The sequence below is a fragment of the Phoca vitulina genome, unplaced genomic scaffold (genome assembly GCF_004348235.1).
Source record: "Phoca vitulina isolate PV1807 unplaced genomic scaffold, GSC_HSeal_1.0 scaffold21, whole genome shotgun sequence".
NCBI classification, from domain to species: domain Eukaryota; kingdom Metazoa; phylum Chordata; class Mammalia; order Carnivora; family Phocidae; genus Phoca; species Phoca vitulina.
This window is the reverse complement of record NW_022589724.1, coordinates 12,122,421-12,146,718: the sequence shown is the minus strand read 5'-3', so window position 1 is coordinate 12,146,718 and position 24,298 is coordinate 12,122,421. Positions and strand designations below refer to the sequence as shown.

The 24,298-nt window shown below is 39.1% G+C and overlaps 1 protein-coding gene across 4 annotated transcripts in view; it reads left to right on the top strand.

Annotated features, from left to right (window-relative positions):
* ECPAS (Ecm29 proteasome adaptor and scaffold) overlaps positions 1-24,298 on the top strand; it is a 99,692-nt gene that overhangs the window by 43,778 nt on the left and 31,616 nt on the right. For all 4 annotated transcript variants that reach the window (XM_032419113.1, XM_032419111.1, XM_032419112.1 and 1 more), the window contains 16 exons: positions 1,886-1,967; positions 4,390-4,509; positions 7,309-7,394; positions 7,625-7,703; positions 9,506-9,555; positions 10,524-10,590; positions 10,684-10,806; positions 12,840-12,943; positions 13,351-13,474; positions 15,004-15,084; positions 16,210-16,435; positions 17,056-17,147; positions 19,179-19,313; positions 20,080-20,242; positions 20,673-20,845; positions 22,020-22,121. In XM_032419113.1, the coding sequence (XP_032275004.1) occupies positions 1,886-1,967; positions 4,390-4,509; positions 7,309-7,394; positions 7,625-7,703; positions 9,506-9,555; positions 10,524-10,590; positions 10,684-10,806; positions 12,840-12,943; positions 13,351-13,474; positions 15,004-15,084; positions 16,210-16,435; positions 17,056-17,147; positions 19,179-19,313; positions 20,080-20,242; positions 20,673-20,845; positions 22,020-22,121 (1,807 nt within the window). The remainder of the gene's footprint in view (positions 1-1,885; positions 1,968-4,389; positions 4,510-7,308; positions 7,395-7,624; positions 7,704-9,505; positions 9,556-10,523; positions 10,591-10,683; positions 10,807-12,839; positions 12,944-13,350; positions 13,475-15,003; positions 15,085-16,209; positions 16,436-17,055; positions 17,148-19,178; positions 19,314-20,079; positions 20,243-20,672; positions 20,846-22,019; positions 22,122-24,298) is intronic.

Sequence of the window (24,298 nt, the reverse complement as noted above, 5' to 3'; positions counted from 1 at the left end):
CGTAAGCAGACTGCACGTGTGGGGGCGGTTAGGAGCAGTGTACCCCTCCACGGCAGGTGAGGCAGCCTAGGGGAGGAGCGCGTTGTCTGGGAGTTAATTCTGGTCATGCCTCTCGCTGATGGAGCATGAAAGACTCTTGTAACCTGCCAGGCCTTGGACTCTGTGGAATAAAGAAGCTGGACTAGACTGTACATTAAGACCGCCCCCCCCCAGTCTAAAATTCCTTCATGCTGCTTATAACTGCATCCTCCTGGTATCCCTTTCAAAGAATTTATTTGGTTTCGAAGTATCAAAAAATCTTCCTTTAAAACTTCTCATTGTGTTTGAGCTGGCCCCATTCTTTACACCATGTAGTGGATTGGATTGTTAGAAATGTAAATGTCGTGCAGAAGTATTCTAGTTCGTTTCGATTTTGTCTGTTAAAACAAGTGTGCATTTTTTTCATAAGAGGAGTTTAACATTGTTAAGAGGTAAAAAGTAAGTTGAGAACGGTATGTAGATATTTTCCCATTTTGTTAAAAGAAAAATCCTGAAGTATCTCTTCAAGTGATGCATCTCTCTTTTGATCTGTTTCTTTACCTACCCACCTGCTATACCATCCACCCGTTTTACGTGCATAAGAAAGAAGTCTAGAAAAAGATACACCAAAGTTAGTGGTTACTGAAAAGGAGTAGAGAGGGATATGGTATACAGATTATAAATTTCTGTACATTTCTGAATTTTCACAACAAACATGTAATAAAAAAAACTAGAAAGATGGCAAGGGGAAAAGTAGAGGAAACAGTGAAAATTTTTAGTTTTTAGTTTGTTTTTACCATTAAGCTTTACTAAAGTGTGTACATGTTGTCAAAAATCTGTACGCCTGATGTATTTATAGAAGGGAGACAAAGGTGGGGCTTGAGGATTAGTTAGTAGCAGTCATCTGAGGAGAGTGTAGGTGAATAAAAACTAAAATGGAATGGTGGAACATCTTCGAGGATGGAGGTATTGTGGAATTGTGGCTATCTGAGGAAGAGGCAGATGGATGAACTGTGAAAGAAGAGACGGATTAGAAAACCTGTCAGAGCAGTATCAGAAATTGTGTTTGCACAGATTAGAACATAGCTTGGAAGCAGAACCAATGTCAAAAGGCAGAGAGAAGATAGTATGGTTAAATCTCACTGATGAAGTGAAATGCAGGATTGCAGTACCGCTAGGTTTGTAACATGACTGGGAGGGGCTGCTGCAGGGGGTGGGTGTTGTAGGATACAGTGTTGTATCCTCATTCACCTGACAGTGGGGCCCGAGTAGGAGGAAGTCAGGGACTAATGGCAGCATGCCTGCTATTAGGATTAGGTGATGAAGCTGCAAATAGGTGCTGGCAGAGAAGGAAGAGCGGGAGGCTGGGGGTCATGGTAACACAATATAAGAGAAGTGGGAGGGGCTGCCAGCTTCTTAGGGTTGGGGCTTTAACGGATAATTTTTTTATTTTTGGGTCACTTTCCTTATCACTTTTGGGTTTCCAGGTAGTTCAACAGAAGAATGTTGCTTGCCTCAGTTCTCTTTGAACAAGTGTACTGTAGCTCTGCTCTGTCAGAACTGCTCCGTGGCGTTGGCCTTGAGAGTGAAATACAGTCCATTTTTTTGTGTGGGTGTCCAGTTGGGCCGTGGATGTAATGAGCTATTGAATCAGGGTGGGACAAGTGACTTCCTGGATTTCTGTTTAGAAATTAACGTTGATCTAAATTAATCCCTTTCCTTCTCTTCTACAAGTCAGTTGCTCAGTTCATTTGTGTATTTCTGACATTTTCCTTTGGTAACGAATATTGGGGCTATGTATTTTTTGAAATCATTGAAGTGGGACCAAAAAAATAATTTTAACAAGCTGTGTTGAAACCTTCTGTAGCTTGATTGACTGGAATAATCCTGCCATCATTAATAAGATGTACAAGGTATACCTTGGAGATATACCACTGAAGACAAAAGAGGTAGGTTGTTTTGGTTTATTCTCACATCATCATAAAAAGCATTTGGTTGACATGAGCTCCATATATTTGAACTTTTTCTCCTAGTTATTTTGACTTAAGCTGAATTTATCCTGGAGGAAATACTAGTTTTAAGCCATGTTGTCTGGGTGGATTAAGATTTCCTGGTAACTTAGTTTATTTGAGCTGGTCGTTTCAATTCCTATACTTAAATAATGATGATACACTCTCTGGATTAGGGATCCACACACTTTTTCTGTCAGTTTTTTAGGCTTTGCTGGCCATGTGGTTGTGGGGCAACAACTATTCAACTCTGCCCTAACATGAAAGCAGTTGTAGGCAACACACGAAGGAGCATGGCTGGATGCCAGTGTAACTTCATGGCTACTGAAATTTGAATTTCATATAATATTCACATATTCTGAAGTACTAGTCTTTTGATTTTTAAAAAATCATTTGAAAACATAAGCACTATTCTTAACTCATAGGCTTTATCAAGACAGATGGTGGGCCAGATTTGGCCCATTGGCTCATTTGTTGACCTCTGGTCTAAAATCTAGGACCGTAGATGGGTTCTTCTGAAGCCTCCAAGTAAGGTGTTTGCTTAATAAGCTAAATTCTGTTCAGTTCACTGTGTTTAAAAGTGTTCTCAAGTTCAAATCCAGACATACAAGGATTATTTGCTTGCTTGCTTTTTAAACCATAAATAGTTGTTTTAAAAATCGTAATCCCCCCCCCCCCATCATACTATTTCCATTTAGATTAAATTGAGTGTGATGTGGCAGAAAGAACAATGAATTGGGAATTGGGAGCCTCCCCCTTGGGTTCTAGTCCTGAATGGCTGCACACAAATGTACTGGGGAGGAGAGATTTGGCTAATCACAGGGCTTTTCTTGGCCTCATATTCTTCGTGGAGAAAATGAAAGGGTGGGATTAGATCAGTGCTTCTTCACCCCTGTCGGGTCATAGGGAGATTTTTTTTGATCGTGTTGATGTTTGCACTGATGGTGCGCTGACAATGGTGGGTGTAACTGCTGGGGCCCTAGCACAAACCAAAACTGTGTCACTAAATAGTACTGGTAGTTATTGTGTTCTTAACTGTCAGCACTCATAGTAAAAAAAAAAAAGAATAAAACCCAGCTTTACTTAAGAATATCTTTGATGAGGCGCCTGGGTGGTTCAGTTGAGCAGCTGACACTTGGTTTCTGCTTGGGTCGTGATCTCGGGGTCGTGGGATTGAGCCCCGTGTCAGGCTCCGTGCTCAGTGTGGAGTCTGCTTCAGATTCTCTCTCCCTCTCTCACTGCGCCTCCTCCTCATGCATACTTTCTCTCTCCCTCTCTCTAAAATAAATTAAAAAAAAGGAAAAAATATCTTTGATGAAGCAGTAAAAATTATTTTACCTGTAGACTGGGAAACTGTGGATATCGAGTTGGTATTTGGCAGATATGTTCTCTAAAATGAGGAAATGAGGCTTCAAGAAAAACAATTCACGTGGTTTATTGGCAGTGGTAAAAGTTGGACGTTCAAGCAAAAATTACAATTTAGGGAAACTTGTACCCATCACAGTGAGCCTGACATTTTGTCAGTACCTATAGACTTTCTGATTAGATTGGTGGTGATAATAACATGTGATTTTAAAAAATGTTTTATAATGAAATGTTTGCTTAACTCATGAGCCAGTACTTTCCAAATGACCAGTGATGTCACAGAAGCATTACGAGGGTAAGGGGGCCATTCGGTGGGCAACACAGATCAGTGGAATTTAGTATAACAGAGTATACAAAAGTTCAGTGATAAGGTTTCAAATCCAAATTGTAACTAGCCTTTAAGAAACTATTGTTTATTACGTTTTGCTGTAGTATCAAAGAATATCTGGAATTACCTGAAAAGGCTAAAATCATCCCCACTTTTCCAAACACGTATCTTTATGAAACTGGGTTTTGTTTTGTTCTTTTGGCCACACCCAGTGCCAGTTGTTTTTTTTTTTTAATGTAATTTAACCAGAACAACATACCAGAACAGATTGAAGGCAGAAGATAAAAGAATCCAACTCTCTTCTGTCAAGGTGGACAATTAAGATATTTAGAGAAAACGTGAAACAGTGCCACTCAGTACAGTTTTTTGTTTGGGAAAATATAGTTAATCTTCTTAAAAATATGTTATTTATGAAAATGTATAATGGATTTATTATTATAATTTTAAATGAATATTTAAAAATTTCTCAGTTTTAATTTCTAATATAGCAAATATTGATAGGTATTCCAGTATAGCAAAAGCTCTTTGGAGTGTTCAGTAGTTTGTAAGAGTGTAAAGGAATCTTGAAATAAAAGATTGAGAGACCACTGATTTTATGATTTCTCATGACTGTTTTCAGTGAGTAGTAATTTTGAACTGCTGAGTTATAATTAAACATATTTTTAACAGGGAGCAGTTCTGAAGCCAGAGCTGAAGAGGGACCCCGTCAGTACAAGGGTTAAGTTAAAGATTGTGCCCCATCTCCTTCGTTCTAGACAAGCTGCAGAAACGTTCCCAGCTAACATCCAGGTAATTCATTCTTTCCAGAGAAAAATTTACAGAAAAGTTTACAACTTTTATGTCTGTCTAATTACAGAACTGCATTAATGCATATTCGGGAGGTACGTTGCTGTACGTAACAAGTCTAATGAGATTCCATCTTTTTTTTCTATCTCAGGTTTAGCTGCAGACATGGTTAAAAATTTTTTGTTAGAGAATACATACTGTATATAGTTAACACTCAAATGTATGGTGACTGTCCTTTCAAGCTAGTGCTTTTCTGGGTGGCTTTTCTCCAAAAATGTTTGTCTTAGGCAACCAAGTTTCTGGTGGTCAGTTAAGTGGAAAAATTCGGTTATCAAGTGTCATCCTTAACTGAACCCCTGCGTGACAGCAGTGGCCATATTCTCTTGATTCTGCCTCCTTAATAGCTTCATCTCCGTCCAGCTAATACTGGTGTTAATTGGGACTGTGCCTTCTCACTTTGGCCATCACAGTAATCTAGCTTGTTTCCCTTCCTCTCATCTGAAAGACAGTCAGCCTATTTTCTCTGTTGCCACCAGAGTTTTTGTTGCAGTTGGAAATCCTTGTACTCTGTTGGTACAGGACACGAGTCCCTCTGCAAAAGCTCCTACCTTTTTTGCCCAAGTGGTGACCAGCTCAGCTCAGGTAGCAGATAGATTGGAGTAAAATTTTGTCATCAGTTATTTGCTATAGATCCTAAATAAGCCTCAGGGTTTTTTCTGTTTTTCTTTATTTCTTTCTTTTCTGTTTTTCTTAAAAAATTCTTTTTTGAATCTGTAAAATGGGTGTAATAACAGCAGCTTACTCGTAGCAAGGTTTTAAAGACTGAATGGGGTCATAGAAAATTGAGAGCACAGTGGCTAGTACTCATTCAGTTACCACGTTCCGAGTATCTGCTGACAGGTTAGCAGTTTTCTCTCTTCTGGTCTCCTGTCTCACCACCCCCTTGCCCTGTACCTTATGCTCCAACAGAAGATTGTTCCTCTTTAAAGACGCTGTTTTCATGGCTCCGTGTCTCCGCTCATGATGTTCCCTCTGCCAACCAGAGCCCCCCTTTTCCCCCTTCAGCCTGGTCAACATCTACTCCTGTTTCAGGATTCCCTCCAGTGTGTTGCCTCCCATCTGTAATGTTCCCACTTCCTGCTGCTCTCGTTTTTCAGTCCCAAAGTGAGAACACTTGCCATCGTGCTCACTGTATGGAGGGCCTAGACTTCTGTCTTAGCATCTCTCCCTCTTAAGGCTTATTTTGTTGAAGTGGCTACTTCCTCCCCCTCGATGATAAAACTTTTATTCCCCCTATCTGGCACTCTAATATTTGATGACTTTAAAGTATTCTCTGTGTCTCATAAATGTAAAATTATCCCAGAGCTTCTGTCATTTCTTTTTCATAATTGGTGTTTTATAATTGGTGTTTGCAAGCACTGTTTCCTGGATAGTGTCTTGATAATTTTGGTTCAGAAACTTTGGTTGTAGTAACACTACATTACATAAGAAGCAGCTAGAATTTTGTGACAAAATATTCATAGACATCCTGTAGGTGTGTACTTTATTTGTAGTTATTTATATGTTTTCCAAATAAATCTGGCTAAAACTTGGTGTATTCAAAGACAAATTCACTGTCCCTCACACACATTCTTCTTTCTAGTCCCATTTTTAATGATTGCATTACTGTTCTCCTACATAATTGGACCTACCCCCTCTCTTCTCCACCTGTCAATCATAGAAATCCTTCAGGGCATCATTCAGATGAGCCTCTTCTTTCCTGATACCAATGGCTTTAACTAGGCACATAGTACCTCACCCTGATTTTGAACGTATGAAAGTACCCAGCATAATTCTTCGCGTATAATATGTGCACAGTGAATTTTATTTTTTCTGATAAAACATTAGTATTCTGATTAATTCTTTTGCTTCTTTTATCTTACCATATTATTCTGTATAATTTAGCATTATCAGATAAATTTTCTAGAAGTCTTTTCCGAATAAGGTAGCATGTGATTATATATTGTCCTGTATCATTTTTAATGTATGTACATTTTGATCCCTCAAGCAGATCGAGTGCCTTGGGAGCAATGCTTGTCTCTTTGTGTCTCACAGTACCTGGCTAGTGTTGGTTACCCAGCAGAGCTCAGTCCTGTTCCGTCACATGCCATTGTTAAGTAAGATCAGAATACTGCTAGTCATTTTAGGAACCAATGTGAGGAGATTTTTTTTTTTCTAAGTGTAAGACTATCCATCCCATAGAAAGTGGGAATTTGAGGAATTTAGATTTCTTTGACATTGCTATCTAATGTCTGAACCTTCTAGATGCTGTACAGGACTCACCTGTGTGATCTGTTGCCACCTAGGCATGACTACACCATACATGGAGTACCTGTATTCTACGCTTGTAGAATGAGTGCTTTAATCTTGACATTTTCCATGAAGCTTTTATTACAATTTGTTTGGAATGACTGACTACATGTAATTAAGGGACCAGAGTGGCTTTATCTGCTCATGTCCCCTGTGTGATGCGGAGTGGCAGACTGAGGGCCCACTGTGAACTCTGTTGCTTTCTGGTGGTAGAGCCACAAGTTTTGCAGACTGTCAAGATCAACCACTGTGTTTGTTATTCCACAGACTCCTGACTGGAGTTACTGACGCCTTTCTAAGTTGGTCAGCTAAGATGATTATCTGTATTAAAAAGAACTGTGTTTGAATAACAAGGGGTAGTGCACAAGATCTGCTGTTGAATCCTGACTAATATCTGAGAATAGCAAATTGCTATTATTAATTGGTGTTCTTGACATTGTCCCTTTTTCATAGGTGGTGTATGATGGACTTTTTGGTACAAATACAAATTCAAAATTGAGAACATTATCCCTGCAGTTTGTGCATCACATTTGTATAACGTAAGTTTTTTTGAACTGTTTGTAAAATTTCAAGCTGTTGGAGTGATCAAATGATTCAAGTATTTCTTTCTTACCCAGAAAGAAACCATATTTGCTCATCTTAAAAAAATTTTAGGTTTTAATAGGTTATTTCAGTTGTGTCTCTAATTATTTTAAGTCATCATCTGAAAAGATACGCTAATAATGAGATTCTTATCTTGCTTTTGTGTATGTGTGCTATTTTTTTAAAGTTGTCCAGAAATCAAGATTAAGCCATTAGGTCCAATGCTTTTGAATGGCCTCACCAAGCTAATCAATGAATATAAAGAAGTAAGTGACTTGTCTTTTAAACACTGTTAACATTTTATATTTTAAAGTATTTTCTGTTATCAATCTTTCTGGTCTGCATGTTTGTTTAGTTAGTTACAGTTTGCTATTGTTCCATCATTTCTTAATATTTTTACTTGAAGTGGTGTGAATTTCAGAAATTACTGCCATCTTTTGCTTTTTTGTTTTTGGAATTAAGTGTTAAAAATACAGTACGAATTTCGAGGGGTCTTATTGCTTCTTTAAATAACATCTTTTAAAGCAACTGCATTTTATTCTGCTTTTAGGCACTGTGCAAAAATGGAATGGAAAGCATTAAATTTTATTTTACGATTTGTTTCCATATGGATGTTTATTTGGATTTGCTTATATTTAGAAATAGTGTTAATTCTTAAGGGCTGAGTTTTTACCAGTTCAAAATTCTATAAAAACATGCATTCAGTAAGTTTTTGATTCCTTAAGCTAAGTGGGATGAGGATTCTTTGGAATCCCCTTTGTCCTTGCTGTGTCACTCTTACCATCTTCATTAGTTCAGGTGAATTTGCTAAAGAAAGTAATATTTCAAGAACTCTAGTTAGCATTATTTTCCTAAGTCTTAACTAAACATGAATGCATGTTTGTAGTTGTATAGTAATTAACATTCTGCCAGTTGGAGTTAAAATTGAGTTTGAATCCTAGTTTTATTCTTTGATGAGTTGCTTAAATTCTTTGGAGCTCTGTTCTTTATTAGAAAAATGAAAATAATACCTCTTCGTTGGATTATTGTGAAGATTAAATGAGATTATACACAAAAAGTCCCTTTTTGTGGTAAATACGCTTTAGTAGGTATTATTATTAGGGAAAAGCTGTTCATTCCTGTACAGTTCCTTTGGGAGCAGTGGTAGGCCTGGCTCTCCTATCTTTTACTGAATAGTGCTTGCAAGGTTTTTGAGGCCTAGGGAAACTTTCAGAGTTTTTTTAATGGCATACATAGTCTGATGCTTGGGATGGTTGGTAGAAATAAAAATGCTTTTGGGCTTTTAGGGAGAATCTGTATATTTAAAAATAAATTCGAGAGGCCAGATAAACCATAGGTCCCTAATCTCTGTACCTCCTGGAGGTACCTGCAGAACTTCCCAACAGATGAATCTGTAAGTGTGTCCATCGAGGTGTGCAAGAGTGAGTCCTATGTTAATTGTATAAACTTCAACTCACAGAGGTGTTCCTTTTTTCTGAGTAATCAGACTATTGGTTTTCATAAAACAATATAAAATTCTGTCTGTCTGAGGAGGGAACCTCACTTACTTGATGACTATGATCCCTTTCATTTTTTATAATGGAAGATATGAGGGGAAGCTCTTTATTATCATGCAGAGTTTTAGGTAATCGTTCCCCAGTTTACTGCAATTTTGGGGGGAGAGATGGAGGATCCTAGTCTGTGCGACCAGTGGTGAATTTTCTGATAAGTTAAGCTGTTTTCCCAGTGTGTTGGTGTTTGCAGGGTACATAGTGTTGAAAATATCCTGAACTTAGCACCAGCTGAGAGAACCCTTTCATATATGACCTCTGTATTTTCCTTTTGGAGTGAGTTGGGGATGCAAAGTTTTGTTTTGTTTTTCCTTTTAGTAGTGTGATGATTCTGGGTTTGGACTTTTTTTTGTTTGTTTGTTTTGTTAGATGCTAACATCATGTAGTTAGGCAGAGTGAGACCAGGTTTAACAAGGAGTAAAATAATGCATGTAATTGCAGCAAAAAGGTTTTGCCGTTTACTGTATTTTTTGTTTTGTCTGTTTTTTGTTCTTTTTTTTTTTTTTCTTAATTTCAAGGACCCTAAGCTACTGTCAATGGCATATTCAGCTGTTGGAAAACTCTCCAGGTGAGTAAACTCTTCTTCAGTGAGAGATACCCTGTTGGTAAACTAAGAAAAATTATGTGGCATTTAATAATGGATGGAGAATAAATTGGTTGTGATTTTGAAAGGAAATGTATTTAATGGCCATGGGTTGTTTAGGAATGTTTTCCTTGTAGAAGGAAAATGATGTGAGACATTCCATTTGAAGATAGATATGTTTCCATATTAAATGGTAGTCTTGAAATGAGATTTTGAACTGGATTGTGTCTTAACGGGTTACTTTTTCTTGCACCCTGGAGACATTTGATTGACCTTAAGTGTTCTTGTGGCTGCTTACCACTAGTCTTTATAACCACAGTCATCAAGGTTTAGCTCTTGACTCTCTTTTCTGATAGTGCTATATTAGGATTCTGGGTGGCCCTGTTTCCAGAGGTGGATTTTTTTTCTTCTGCTTATGGTATGATTTCCTCCTTCCACTTCCTCCTGGTTTCCTCTTCCTTCCCTATATTTCAGAGCAGGGAGACTGTGGCACCGTGTGGTGCTGCCAGCGTGGCGCAGGGCCTCTACTGGCCTGTGTGGACTGGGTCTTGCTCTTCTGTCTGTGCAGGGAAAGGATCTTTGGGGCTCAGAGGAAAGCCACCCTCAGTCACCTGATACAGCACTTACACGATAGCCTTTAGTTTAAGTAGCAGTTTGGTCTTAATTGTCTATTTTTCTTATGTTAAAATCAGAAATGTTAACTGAATGCATGGAATCTTATAAAGGCTCTATCTGGATAGTATGTATTTTAATCATGGGTTACTTATATTAGACAGTTGAAGAACTAAATATTTACTTTTAACACTATTTGGCTCTTTGGGGAGGTAATCTAATGATGTCGACATTATGTTTAGAGATGAAAATGCATTTCAAGAAAATTTGTGTTGAGTTACATTTTCTTCTAACCTCGTGGAAATTTATGATCGTAATAATGGTCTTGTATTCTCTTACAGTCGAATGCCCCATTTATTCACCAAGGATATAGCTCTTGTGCAGCAGCTTTTTGAAGCCCTTTGTAAGGTAGGGAAACACCCAGCAAGTTTATGCTTTCCGCTTGGATGCTGACCTGGAAACCCGACAGGGAGGGAAACGCTATTTTTATTATATTTATAGGAAGAGCCTGAGACTCGGCTTGCTATTCAAGAAGCATTGTCTATGATGGTGGGAGCTTATAGTACTTTGGAGGGAGCACAGCGAACTCTCATGGAGGCACTTGTGGCTTCGTACTTAATAAAGGTAGGTCCAGCTGCGTGAACTGCGCTGATTGGTGATACAGTGTACATTTTTAAGAACAGAATTGGAATTGCTTTTTTTCCTTAATGATCTTGACAATTAAGAAGAATATTTGCTTTCACTTGGACTGTGATTTATTATTTTTAAAGATTTTATTTATTTGAGAGAGCGGCAGAGGGAGGGCAGAGGGAAAAGCAGACTCCCTGCTGCTGAGCAGGGAGCCCGATGTGGGACTTGATCCCAGGACGCTGGGATCGTGACCTGAGCCGAAGGCAGGTGCTTAACCAACTGAGCCACCCAGGCGGCTCAGGACTGTGATTTCTGATTGATTTTTAATTCTTCATGATGGGAATCTGATTTTAGGGGAGGAGTGGTGATATTCTCAGGTTTTATGTTTAAAGCCTTTCATGTTGGGAAACTGTTCTTGATGTCGTGTCCTCCAAGTTGGAAGTCTTTTGTCTTACTTGGTAGCTGAACACTACAGTCCTTTGGGATGGAGTTCTATAGCCAACACTGGGGGAAAAGCAGAAGGAAAGAAAGACAAATTTTTACCTTAAAATCGAGTCTATAAGAAGTAAACCACGTACTATCATACATAGTCTTCTTCCTTCTAGTCCCCTTTATTTGGCTGTCATGGGATTTTGTAGGAAATTTTGAGTATCTATATATACACATATGTATATGTAATATATAATATACAATATAAAATAATATGGACTTGCTGTAGCCAGTTCTTTGTCCTCCATTTCTAGGAGTAGAAAGAGGGAGATTAGAAGAGGGAATGATGTCAAAAAGTATTGGTGTGATTAATACATATTGTGTCTTACTGATATTTGGCTGGCATATTTAATAGATTGCTATCGAGGGAATTATTAAAGGTTCAGAAAGGTATCTGGTTTCTATTGAAATGTGACAGGATTATTATGTACACTCAGGAACATTACTGTATATCGAGTTCCACTGTCGGCTGCTCTTGTACATGGTTCATAGTCCTATATTGTGGACAAAGAAGTGTGGGCTTATTTGGAAGCTCATTAGAATAGAACACTTAAATCTTTCCCTAGGTAATCGTATAAGGATGTATGATGCATGTATAATGCATGTGGGTTCTGGTTATACATATGCAGATCAAATCATGCAGCAATGTTACTAAACCGAAGCTAGTTGGTGTTCTTTTCTCAGACTACATTTAAAGCAACCAGACTCTAGGCTAAATCATATGAACTAGTCCTTAATATCACTGCTCTTTATTGTAGCTCAAGGAATGCTTAAAGAGCAAGAATACCTGAATGAATAGGACATTATCTGTTTCTTAATATCACTCTCATCTCACTATGTTAGGTTTGTGACCAGGAGAATGACCTGGGGGGGAGGTACATGAGAATAAGGCTTTTCAGAATAAAGGTTCTTCAGCTGCTTCTCTCATTGAACTTTGTATTCGTAGATTTGTTCATTATTCTGTTTAGGTGAATTGAATATATTCATGTAGTTAACTCCTTCGGAGTCAGTTTTAACTAAAGCTAATCTGAAAAACTTGGAGACGAATTTGCTTCACATTTATAGAGACTCCAAGTAACCTCTGTTTGTGTTCCCTGCCAAATATCTTAATTTCATTCATGTGACTGACAGTTTGAGGGTTGGGGAAGCAGAGATGACGGCGAGAAAACTGTTCACAGTGACCGTGGTCCCAAAGTTGGGCGGAGGATGTGCGTGTACAGGGACATTCTCTGGCTATGGTCTTTGTGGGTCTTCCTGCTTTACTTGGAGGGTCCTTTTTTAGCTCATAAAAGTACTTTTTAAGTGATGCTGCTGTCCAAAAGACTTTTAAACAACTTGATTAAAGATTGTCAACAAATGATTAGTCTTCATTTTATTTACTTAGATATAGTTATTAAAATAACTTCATTTTTGATTGTTTACAATTAAGATGATTTATCTTGACTGGAATGAGCTGTTGGTAATTGGATTCTTCTTTCTTCTTCTTTTTTTAAAAATCTGTATGTGTTTGTGTGTGCGTGTATTTATGTGTTAAATAGCCTGAAGTTCAAGTTCGACAGGTGGCTGTGAAATTTGCTAGCACGGTGTTTCCCTCAGATCATATACCTTCCAGATATTTGCTCTTACTAGCTGCAGGAGATCCGTAAGTTTCAAAAGGTGTTAATTTGAATTTGGGTTCATTTTAAATTATTTGAAAATTACTAAAATTTATATTGTTTTCACTGTTGCTCTATGGAATTTGGAAGCAGTTTATTAAAGAGTTAAAAATATGGCCCTTGATATGATACAGACCTGTAGTTATACCCTATCTTCTTTTTTTTCTGTGGGTAAACTTAAAAGTTGCAAGCCACGTAACTCTTCAAATTTCAAGAAATTTCCAAAAAGTAGTTTCTTAAAATGTATTTTATGACTCTTTGCTTAGATAGCTAAGAATATATTTAAGACATTTTCTCAGATCCCCCGTTGTCAAATAAAATGACTGTTCTTAATCATCACATGATCATTCTATCATTGCAATTTATATTTTATTCCTATTTGTCTTTCTGTAAGACGGGAAGAAGTTCATGGAGAAGCACAGCGAGTATTAAGGTGTCTTCCTGGTAGAAACAGAAAAGAAAGTGCTTCTAAGCAGATGCCTTCTTTCCCGGAAATGGTGTATTATATTCACGAAAAGGTATGGCATTTAACTTCAGATAGTTAGTTTGGGTCATATAATGAATCATGAAAATAAACATGTATTTTTTTAGGTGACACATTTAAAATGTTATCATTAAATGTTGAATATTAGTAAGGTTTCTAACAATGTTAATATTTACAATGAGAGGACAAAAATACAAAATGAAGAGAAAAATGTAATTCTCAAAATTGATCTGTTTTGCCCCAATCTGAATTACTTAAATTCCTTTTATGCTTGTCAACATTTTGGCTGGGTTTAAAAATTTTCTCCTTGGTATGACATGCTTAAAAATATCTTTTTTTTTTTTGTATTTTTAAGGATATTATTTAGAAACCATAAATTTAAGAATGCTTCAGGGAACAGTTCAGATTTTTTCCATTGTGATCATAAGAGAACATCACGTCTGCTTTTGCAAGCCTCGTGTGTGTGTGTGGTTCTCTCTGCTGGTGGATCAGACAAGAGTATTGGCTGTCGTGACCCCCAGTCCTGATCCTGTCCCACTTTTTACGTCAGTGTTTCTTTGAGTATGCTGGTGGTCCTGGCTTTTTATTTAGATAGACATCTTAAGGGAGTTGGAGGTCAGGACTAAGTAGCCATGACTTTTTTCTCTGAGGCACAGTCATATTTGTGGTCAGAAAATGTTTTTGTGCTCATCTTTTCCTCCTGCCTCCGTTAGTAATGAAAGTAACTGGCCTGCAGTGGCCTGAGGTGACTGTTCATAGATGCCTGGAGCAGGTTTCTTCTTTTCTTTCTTTCTTCTTTTTTCTTTCTTTCTTTCTTTTCTTTTCTTTTCTTTTCTTTTCTTTCTTTCTTTCTTTCTTTCTTTCTTTCTTTCTTTCTTTCTTCTTTCTTTTCTTTCTTTCTTTCTGATTTATTTATTTATTTGAGAGAAAGAGTGCACGCACGCATGTGAGGGGCAAGGGCAGAGGGAGAGAGAAACTCAAGCAGACTCCCCGCTGAGCACAGAGCCTGACACAGGGCTCAGTTTTGCGACCCAGAGGTCATGACCTGAGCCGAAACCAAGATCAGATGCTCAACTGACTGAACCACCCAGGTGCCCTGAGCAGGTTTATTCTTTTTAAATAAGCCAGTAAAAACAGAAAGAAGAAAAGACACCACACCTATCATTTAGGGTTTGAGGGACATGTGCAAATCAGCATGATTGATGGAAAAATGCTTTGATTTAGAAAAAAACAGTAGCAAACAATAATGTAGTTAGAAAATACAGTTATTTTTGAATTGAGGAAGGGCACACATGCTCCATGTTTTATTTATTTATTTATTTATTTATTTTTAAAGATTTTATTTATTTATTTGAGAGAGAGAATGAGAGAGAGAGCACATGAGAGGGGGGAGGGTCAGAGAGAGAAGCAGACTCCTCGTGAGCAGGGAGCCCGATGCGGGACTTGATCCAGGGACTCCAAGATCATGACCTGAGCCGAAGGCAGTTGCTTAACCAACTGAGCCACCCAGGCGCCCTGCTCCATGTTTTAGTAATTGTGTTTGTTTTGGCTTATTTTTATTAGGCTTCCCATCGAATGAAAACTCCAGCTAAGTACATGACTGGGACTACTGTCCTTCCATTTAACCCAGCAGCCTTTGGAGAGGTAGGACTTGGACCTCTTTCCATTTTGCTCTCTCTAAATGTTCTAAAAGATAATGTCACACCCAAAGAGATGTCTGAATTTTTTTGTATTCTAGATAAACCCATATTGTGATGTCATTGTCCTTGACCAGATTGTTTATTAGAAAAACAGTGTTGGGTAATTGGTATTATTTCAGTTCGTAGTGGAGTCTGTAAATATATTTACCTCAGTGAGATTCTTTGTGGAAGAATTGGGTGCTCTGCATTGATTACTATTGTGATTTTACAGCAAATTAGATTTGAATTTTAAAGCCAGCGCTATGTTGAGGTTGTTTGGATTATCTGTTGTTTAGGTCATTGACTTGCACTAATTAAATGACAAGAGGTAATCTTGTTCAGAGTAAGATACCCACAGTGGAATTGCTGCCTATTTTAGCTGTCAAGGAAAGAGCTTCAGGAGGACTCCTGGGTAGCCAGTTTATATCAGAAGTTTTTATGGTGTTGTCTCTACTCTTATGATTTGAACCCATTTTCTCAAATTCTTATGTTAGTGGAGATTAAATACAACTGGAGTTCCACAGGAATAGATGATTTGCCCCAGGTTTCTGCTCACTCTCCCCTCCCCCCAGCTTTTAAAAATAACAATTTTTATTGTAATTGTTTAGACTTTTTTTTTTAATCTTTAAAAAGATTTATTTATTTATTAGAGCAAGAGCGCGAGCACGCGAGTGGGGGAGGCGCAGAGGGAGAGAATCTCAAGCAGACTCCCCGCTGAGCGTGGAGCCAGTCGCAGGGCTGTCTCACGACCCATGAGATCACGACCTGAGCGGAGGCTTTAACTGGCTGAACCACCCAGGCGTCCCTGTAATTATTAGTTTAGACTTTAAAAGTTGAGTTTGCATTTTAACTCCATTAAACTCCACTAAAAACACTCTGGATTTATAAAAGCTTGTTATGTAAGTTGTGCTCCATTATGGTAATTTCAGTTAACGTACTGAGTCATGTTTTCCAGCTTCCTTGAGGATTGTTGAATAGCTTTATGAAGGGGGGGTGGGGGAATGAAAATGGGAAACTCATTTTGAAGAGTTCCCTCCCACACTGATTTCTTGAGGAGCTGGTCTGGTGTTCTTCTCCCTGCTGCTTCCAGATAGTCCTGTACTTGCGCATGTGCCTAGCGCACAGTGCGGGAGTGCTGCCCGCCTCCCAGAGTCTGGCTGATATGCAGGACCACGCCCCAGCCATTGGGCGCTACATACGGACCTTGCTGTCAGGCGGCCAGGCGACATCCTCATCGTCTTCTTCCAAGAGTGGAGAAACCCACCCTGTTCAGATCTACATCGGCCTGCTTCAGCAGCTGTTGGCAGGTGTTGGAGGTAGGAGGTCGTGCTGCTGAGGACGGACATTAAGGCACTTAAGCAGAAATCTCATCTTAAACTCAGCTGAGAATTTATAGCAAAATTATTTTCTCCCTTCACTACTGTAACTGAACATGAGTCTTTGCTTCTTTTCCAAACTTACTTGATTCATCCTTGATACACTCTTACTCTTCCCGGAAAGAAATGCTAACAGTAGATAATGTTTTTACTTTGGAAGTGGGTGCAAAGAACAGGGCATCTTTTTATAGATACGTAGTCTATAAATTTGCTGTTTTGGATCACATACTGTATTTATGTTGGTTTTTGTTTCGTAGAACTGGGGAATGCTTCGTAAAGCAGTAGCCTTATACTTTATTTATTTGTCAGAGAGAGAGGGAGAGAGCACAAGCAGGGGGAGCTGCAGGGAGAGGGAGAAGCAGGCTCCCTGCCAAGCCAGGAGCCTGATGTGGGGCTCGATCCCAGGACCCTGGGATCATGATCTGAGCTGAAGGCAGACGCTTAACCAACTGAGCCACCCAGGCGTCTCAGTAGCCTTATACTTTAAAGGAATTTAGTGAGCCCTGTGTGTTTATCACTTTTCTTAAAGCTAAAATGGTTCTGAATTCTTTCTTATTTAGGTTTGCCAGTCATGTACTGTCTATTGGAAGCTGTCTCCGTGTATCCAGAAAAACTGGCTACCAAATTTGTAGACAAAACAGAATGGATAAAGGTACATCTTATGCATGTATATTTCTCTTTGATTCTGTATATTTTACACTTTAGTCTTATAATTTCGTCTTCCTTACTAGTGTTCCTATGACCTTTCCTGCCTTTGGGTCGTTTTGAAAACTCTTTTATCAGACACTTCCTGGGAAGCATGTAGGTCAGTGTATCTCAACAATCCATCTAGGTGAGAGTGAGAGAAGAATTGAGAATCATATAAGTAAAAAAAATATATATGTTCTGTTTTCAAAGTTAAGAAAATAGATTTGTGTAGCTTAAATAAAATATATGTAAAATATCTCCTTTCTGTAACTCTCTCCCACCTACCCAAATCTCTCAACTTCCTGCCCCTTCCTCTCTCACCTGACAAACATATGTAGGTCATCACTTATTTCTCTATGGTGTGCTTTCTAGAGTTTATTTATGCATATACATAGAAATAAAACTAAGCGTTTTTAATTTTTCTTCCTTCTTTTACACAAAAGGTACAGTTTCCACAGTTGTATTGTTTCAAGTGTTTATTTAAATTCTAGTTAGTTAACATATAGTATAATTTCATTAAGTTATTTAACTTCTCACACTGTTTTGTGCCTTACCTCTTTCACTTAACATTAGAATGTGGAGGTATTCTGTAGAACTAGAGAGGGAACATCCTCTTTAACAGCTTCATTTTTGCCATTGTATGACTATGCCGTGATTTATTCTAGAACCTCACTGATAGTCATTTAGGTTGCTTCCACTCTGCTGCAATGAACAGTCCATCATTTTGAATATAAGGAAGTCTGTTTTTTAGATGGATTCCCCAGAAGTGGAATTGAGGCCATAGACTTTTGCAGTTCTGATTGATAGTCCACATCCTCCGGTACCAATTTACACTCCCACCAGCCATGTAGGAGAGTGTTCCTGTCTCATGGTCACACCAAAAGCATTGCCAGGTTTAGTGAATAAAAATACAAGATTCTCGGGGCTCCTGGGTGGGTCAGTCGTTAAGCGTCTGCCTTCGGCTCAGGTCATGATCCCAGGGTCCTGGGATCGAGCCCCGCATCGGGCTCCCTGCTCCGCGGGAAGCCTGCTTCTCCCTCTCCCGCTCCCCCTGCTTGTGTTCCCCTCTCTTGCTGTGTCTCTCTCTGTCAAATAACTAAATGAAAATCTTTAAAAAAAAAAAAAATACAAGATTCGCAGTTAAATTTGAATTTCACATAAACAAAAGTTCTTTTTAGTACAGGTATGGCTCATACAGTTTCATATACCTCTTGGGCTGTATAATGCAGTTCTTTTTGGAAATTGGAGCTTGAATTATGGTAAAATTTGCAGATTATCTCTTAGGGTGAAAGCATGAATGTAATATACCAAGAAGTGTAAGTTTTGTGCTTTTCTGGAAAAACTGACCTCATGAAATTGCTTCAAATTTAAAAAGGATTTTTTATTCCTTGTGAATATTTGCTGATTGTAAAATGATCGCACAGTTTTTGACTTCTGATCATGTAGATCAGGGGTCATCAAACTATGGTCCATGTACCAAATCTGCCTTGCCTCCTTTCTTGTTTGGCCTGCAAGCTAAGAGTGGTTTTCACATTCTTAAATGGTTGAAAAAAAATCAAAAGATGAGTAGTATTTTCTGACATGAGAATTATAGTGTCCATAAAGTTTTGTTGGAACACAGATACCCCTTCATTTCTCCATTGTCTGCGGCTACTCTTGCCCTACAGTGGAAGAATGGAGCTGTTGCCGCATAGACCAGGTGGCCTACAAAGCCTCGTTCGCCCTTTACAGAAAGCATTTGTTGACCTCTGTTTCAGATCATCTGTGTATTAATTCTGTCTGTTTTATGTCTTGTATTTTTGATGAAAATGCACAGAAGATTTTGGTATATAATTCAGCTTTTATTTTGACGTAGTTTATTGTGTTATTTTCTTACCGATACCAATAGATTGAACAATATAATGTAACATTTATTCTTTCAATTTTAAATGTCAGATGTTGTCAGTAGGAAGATGATTGTATATCACGTATATATTTGTTTTTCTACACCACTCAGAGTCTGATGAATAGCAGTAAAGAAGAGATGCGTGAACTGGCGGCATTGTTTTATTCTGTGGTGGTATCTACAGTGTCGGGGAATGAGTTGAAGTCAATGATAGAACAGCTTATAAAGACCACGAAAGACAATCATGTATGTTACCAGTTTTGTGTTTGTTCTTTTTTGTGGGAGATGGGAGAGCTTTCTAAAAGCATCTGATATGTTTTTAGTTTTTGTGTTCTCATTTCTAAAAGGAACTTTTATGATGGTGAAGAAAAATTGAGATAGGTAATACATTGATTCATTCAGTCCATTCAACAACTGTGAGTGCCTTGTGTCTAATCGGCGCTGTTTTAGGTGCTAGGAATACAGTGGGGAGTGATTACACGAGGATCCCTCGTACTACCAGGTGCTCGGAAATCTTAGTTCCTTTTTCTTTCCCCATCTAGAGCCACCTGTCATCGAGCCTGTTCTATCAGGAAACATGTGCTTTCGAATAATCAAACCTCTACTTTGTGTTTAGAGGTTTTAGCAATTAGAAATCGTATCTGCTCATTGTATTTTGTTGGCAGTAGGGCAGAAGGGAGAAATTATGCTTGAAAATTAATGGTAGTGTAGTTACGTAAGTGCTCCAAGCTAGAAGTATGGGTGCTACAGGGAGCCTGCAGGAGAGTCACTTCACCCAGACTTGGAGTGGGTGTGGGGTTAGGGAATTACTCGAAGTGAATCAAGACTCAGCTTACCTTCTCAGAATTCTTGAGTGTTGGAAACTCCAGGTTCGTTAGCATTCAGTAGAACCTCAAATGATCACTTTGTTCTCTGGCCTTATGTCTTATTGGAGAGATGACTCTCCTAAGCATACTGTTATTTCAGTGCATTCTTGCATGTGAGAGAGAGTGACAGCTATTGTGTGGTTCAGAGCCCAGAGATACAGCACGGATCCTTGCTTGCGTTGGGATTCACGGTAGGAAGATACTTGGCCAAAAAGAAAATGAGAATGGCAGAGCAGCAGGACCTGGAGACAGATGCCGATTTCCTGCCGGAACAAGAGGAACTCATTCAGAGCGCCACGGAAACAATAGGTACTTGACGTGCTTGTGCTGCCTTGAGTTGGGTTCAAATTTATTACAGCGTTTTAGTTTCTTTTTACAGCATTGTACCTTAAAGGCACAAGTCTTTTCACAAAACTCGCTTGATGGTGGATAAGTTCTGTGCTTTTAATAACAATGAAAGTACTTTAATTTTTCTGTACGTTTCTTCCTGTGTTTCTGTATGACAGAGATGGTTGCATTACAGGGAAAAACCTTAAACATTTATAAGAGGACAGTGCTGTCTGCCTTGTTCCCGTGGTGTTTCATTACTGACTGAATGTTAACACATCACCAATTAGAAGAAAATGTGGACTTTGATTTTGTTTTGCTGTCTCTGAGACAGTCTTGAGTCCGTTGCTGCTTGCCACGGACCCCAAGAGCAGTAGTGTCTTCTTCTCAGTCTCGGCTCATGTGCTTCCAGGCTCGTTTTTGGACAGTACGTCGCCCCTCCTGGCCATCGCTGCCTGCACAGCCCTCGGGGAGATTGGCAGGAATGGTCCCCTCCCGATCCCCAGTGAGGGATCTGGCTTCACCAAATCACATCTTGTAGAAAGCTTACTGAATAGAATACCCTCCAGTAAAGAAACAAATAAGGCAAGTCTCTCCTTTTTTCCCCTTCTTCTGAAATTCTTTCTATTCATAGATACATAAGTGAGCAAAAACGCAGTTGTAATGAGGATAGATGACAGTGCAGCCGGAGGAAGGATTTAATGTAAAAAAAGAATGATAAAGTCTAGGTGACTATTTAGTTTTGAGTTAGGGGTGATTTGTGTATGACCTCTGTGCGTGCACCGTTTGGCCCAGTTGTTCCAGTTTAGACCCATAACTGTTAGGATTTGGGTAATGAACTAGCTGCACAGGTAATTCTTCTGTCATGCGAAAGTGCGTAATAAAGTGTTAAATAGTTGTTATCACTTTTGTAATTTTAGACCAAATCTGAATCTTAACCTCTGACAGCGAAAATGGTTTTAAGAAGTCTGGATGTTAGGAAGCAGTGTGAGTAATATCTGAGGAGAAGGACATTTATCATTTTTTAGTTTTAGATAAAACACTTTCATAAACTTTAAAACATTTGTGATCAGAGTACCTCAGTGTTGAAATATAACATGATTTAATGAGCAGATAAATCAGTTTACTACCAATTTAATAATCTTATTCTTGGTCTAGGTACCATTTAAAACTTCCTGAGACTATCGCAGTGTAGTTTCTGTTAGCTATTAATTAACTAATTAGTGCTCACCAACCACTGTTGAGCACTTGTAATGTGCCAGGCGTATGCTAAGGGCTTCATATATGTTAATTAATGGAACTCCTCAGAAGGTCTAGGGAAGTAGGTACACGTGTCATCTCTCTTTTCCCATGTGAAGAAATGGAGTCACAGAGAGTGCAGTAACTTGCCTAGGGTCACATACCTGTAAAGGCTGCTAAAATGGTTAAGCTGTGATTTGATCTTAAGTCCTTTGGGCTCAGAATCTACATTTATAAACACTGTGACAGATAATAAACCTTGTTAAAGGCTCCCTTCTTCTTTTGCAGCCATGGACCCTTAATGAACTCAGTTTTATGTCTTTCTACCTCCAATGTCTTATACACATAATTCTGTAAAATTGTGGCTACTTTATAAAAAAACTTGCATGCGTAAGTGCTTTAGACAGACTGCCCTCCCTGTCATCTCATTTTGGAAACACTGTTCTGGGATAAAGCTGTTACGTACTTTGTTTTTTTTTGTTTTGTTTTTTTTTAAAAGCAAAATTCTCTGGTTTTCTAGATGAAAGAACGAGCAATCCAAACACTGGGATATTTTCCAGTTGGGGATGGAGATTTTCCTCACCAGAAACTCCTCTTGCAAGGTCTGATGGATTCTGTGGAGGTATTTATATTGCTATCTGATTGTCAGTTAATCAAACAAAAGGCGTGGAATTTTGCATGCTGTGAGATTTTATTTTTATTTTTTTTAAAGATTTTTTCATCTGTTTTAGAGAGAAAGAGTATGGGGGGGAGGGAGAGGGGCAGAGGGAGAGAGAGAGGAAGAAGCAGACTCCCTGCTGAGCAGGGAGCTGGATACGGGGCTCGATCCCAGGACCCTGGGATCATGACCTGAGCTGAAGGCAGACGCTTAACTGACTGAGCCACCCAGGCACCCCGGCATGCTGTGAGATTTTAAATTAAACGTTTATTAATTTATTCACCAAGTACTTACTGAGTACCAGCCTTGGGCTTACCACTTTAGTAGGCATAGCATTGAGTAAATCACCTACATGGGAAAGTACTTTCCTCTTCGTTTTTGAGTAAAGCCCAGTGCAGTGTGGGTAGAAGGGGAGACTCACCCAATCAGCTACATGTGGGAAGTGGGTGCTGGTATTCCAGTCGCTCTTGAGGCAGGTGGCCAATCTTCTGTCGTCTGGATAAATTTCTAATGTAGTTGGGAAGACCTACAAGCAGGCAGTTGCTAGTCCCGTGTCATAAGTCTTAACATGGCCTGATACGGCCCGTCATCTAGGCTTAATTCTCATTATTTGCTCACATTTTTGTACACCAGCCTCTTTGTCTTCTTTGCTCTGAGCTTTTGAAAGACGAATACTTCCTTTTTTGGGTTGCTGCTGAACTAGAGTAGATTCCTTAGATACTGGGCTCTCCTGACTCCATACTTTTTCTTCACAGCATTTATCACAGTTTCTCATTTTTCACTAGACTGAAGGCAAAGTCTTTCCTGATCCCCATTATGAAATAGGTGCCTTGCAGTGTGATTAGAAGTAGTAGGACCTTAGTAAATGTGGGAAGAGTAACTGAATGAAGAGACGTTTGCGTGTCATGGAGTAGACTCACAGGGGGGGGTGTGAGTACTTCTGTCTGGAGACTTGGTGCAGGTTTTTGGAGGCAAGGTTGCTGCTGGGCCTGGGAGGATGGGTGGGAGGCAGGAAGCAGGTTGGAGTTGAGGACTAAGGCCAGTGAGTGACAGAGCCAGTGTTAGGATCCAGGTCTCTGGAATCATACTCTAGTATTTTTAATGTGAATTTTTTGAGAATGAATTATACACACATCAAGTTCTCCCTTGTGTCATTGACATTGTAACCACTTGGGGAAAAGCTTATAGTGTCTGCTTTCTTATCTTATTTCTTTTTAAATTAATTAATTAATTATCTTTATAGAGAGAGAGCACGCATGTGTTGTGTGCGCATGATGAGGGACAGAGAGAGGGAGAGAGAATCTTAAGCAGGCTCCACGCTCAGCATGGAGCCTGACTTGGGGCTCCATCTCATGACCCTGAGATCATGACCTGAGCCAAAGTCAAGTCGGATGCTTAACCGACTGAGCCACCCAGGGCCCCAAAGCTTCATTTATTTAAATAAAACTAGAAGAAATGCATCTCTGGCATAAATTTTTAAAGAAGAAAAAAGGAAAACATTTGAAAACAGGCATGTAAAATGAATCCTTACTGTAGGATCCTCTGTGTTTACATCCTTTTCTCTGTTTAAAATTTCCAAAGAATTTTTTGGCCAGGGAAGCTGTGGAACTGAAGCCCTGAAATTCTTTTTCCTCGGAGTAGGAAACATCTGGCATCAGAACTTGACACCTCATTCGAGATGAGAGCATAGTTGATTGAGCTTAGGAATGGCTGGCTACACTGTGGTCTGTGCTTGGTAGAGTTCTCTCCCAGGTCACTATTCCCATACTCCTCGTGGGAACTCTCTGTTCTTCATTCTCTTCTTAGTCCCCAAATTCTTTGTTTTCCAGTTTATAGTAAACAGAAAAAGACCAAAGGGAACTAAGGTCCAATTCCATGTTGAATACTTCATGCTTGTGAAACGTGTCAAAAATTTTTTTTTAAGATTTTATTTATGGGGCGCCTGGGTGGCTCAGTCATTAAGCATCTGCCTTCGGCTGAGGTCGTGATCCCAGGGTCCTGGGATCGAGTCCCACATTGGGCTCCCTGCTCGGCGGGGGGCCTGCTTCTCCCTCTCCCACTCCCCCTGCTTGTGTTCCCTCTCTTGCTGTATCTCTGTCAAATAAATAAATAAAATCTTCAAAAAGAAAAAAGATTTTACT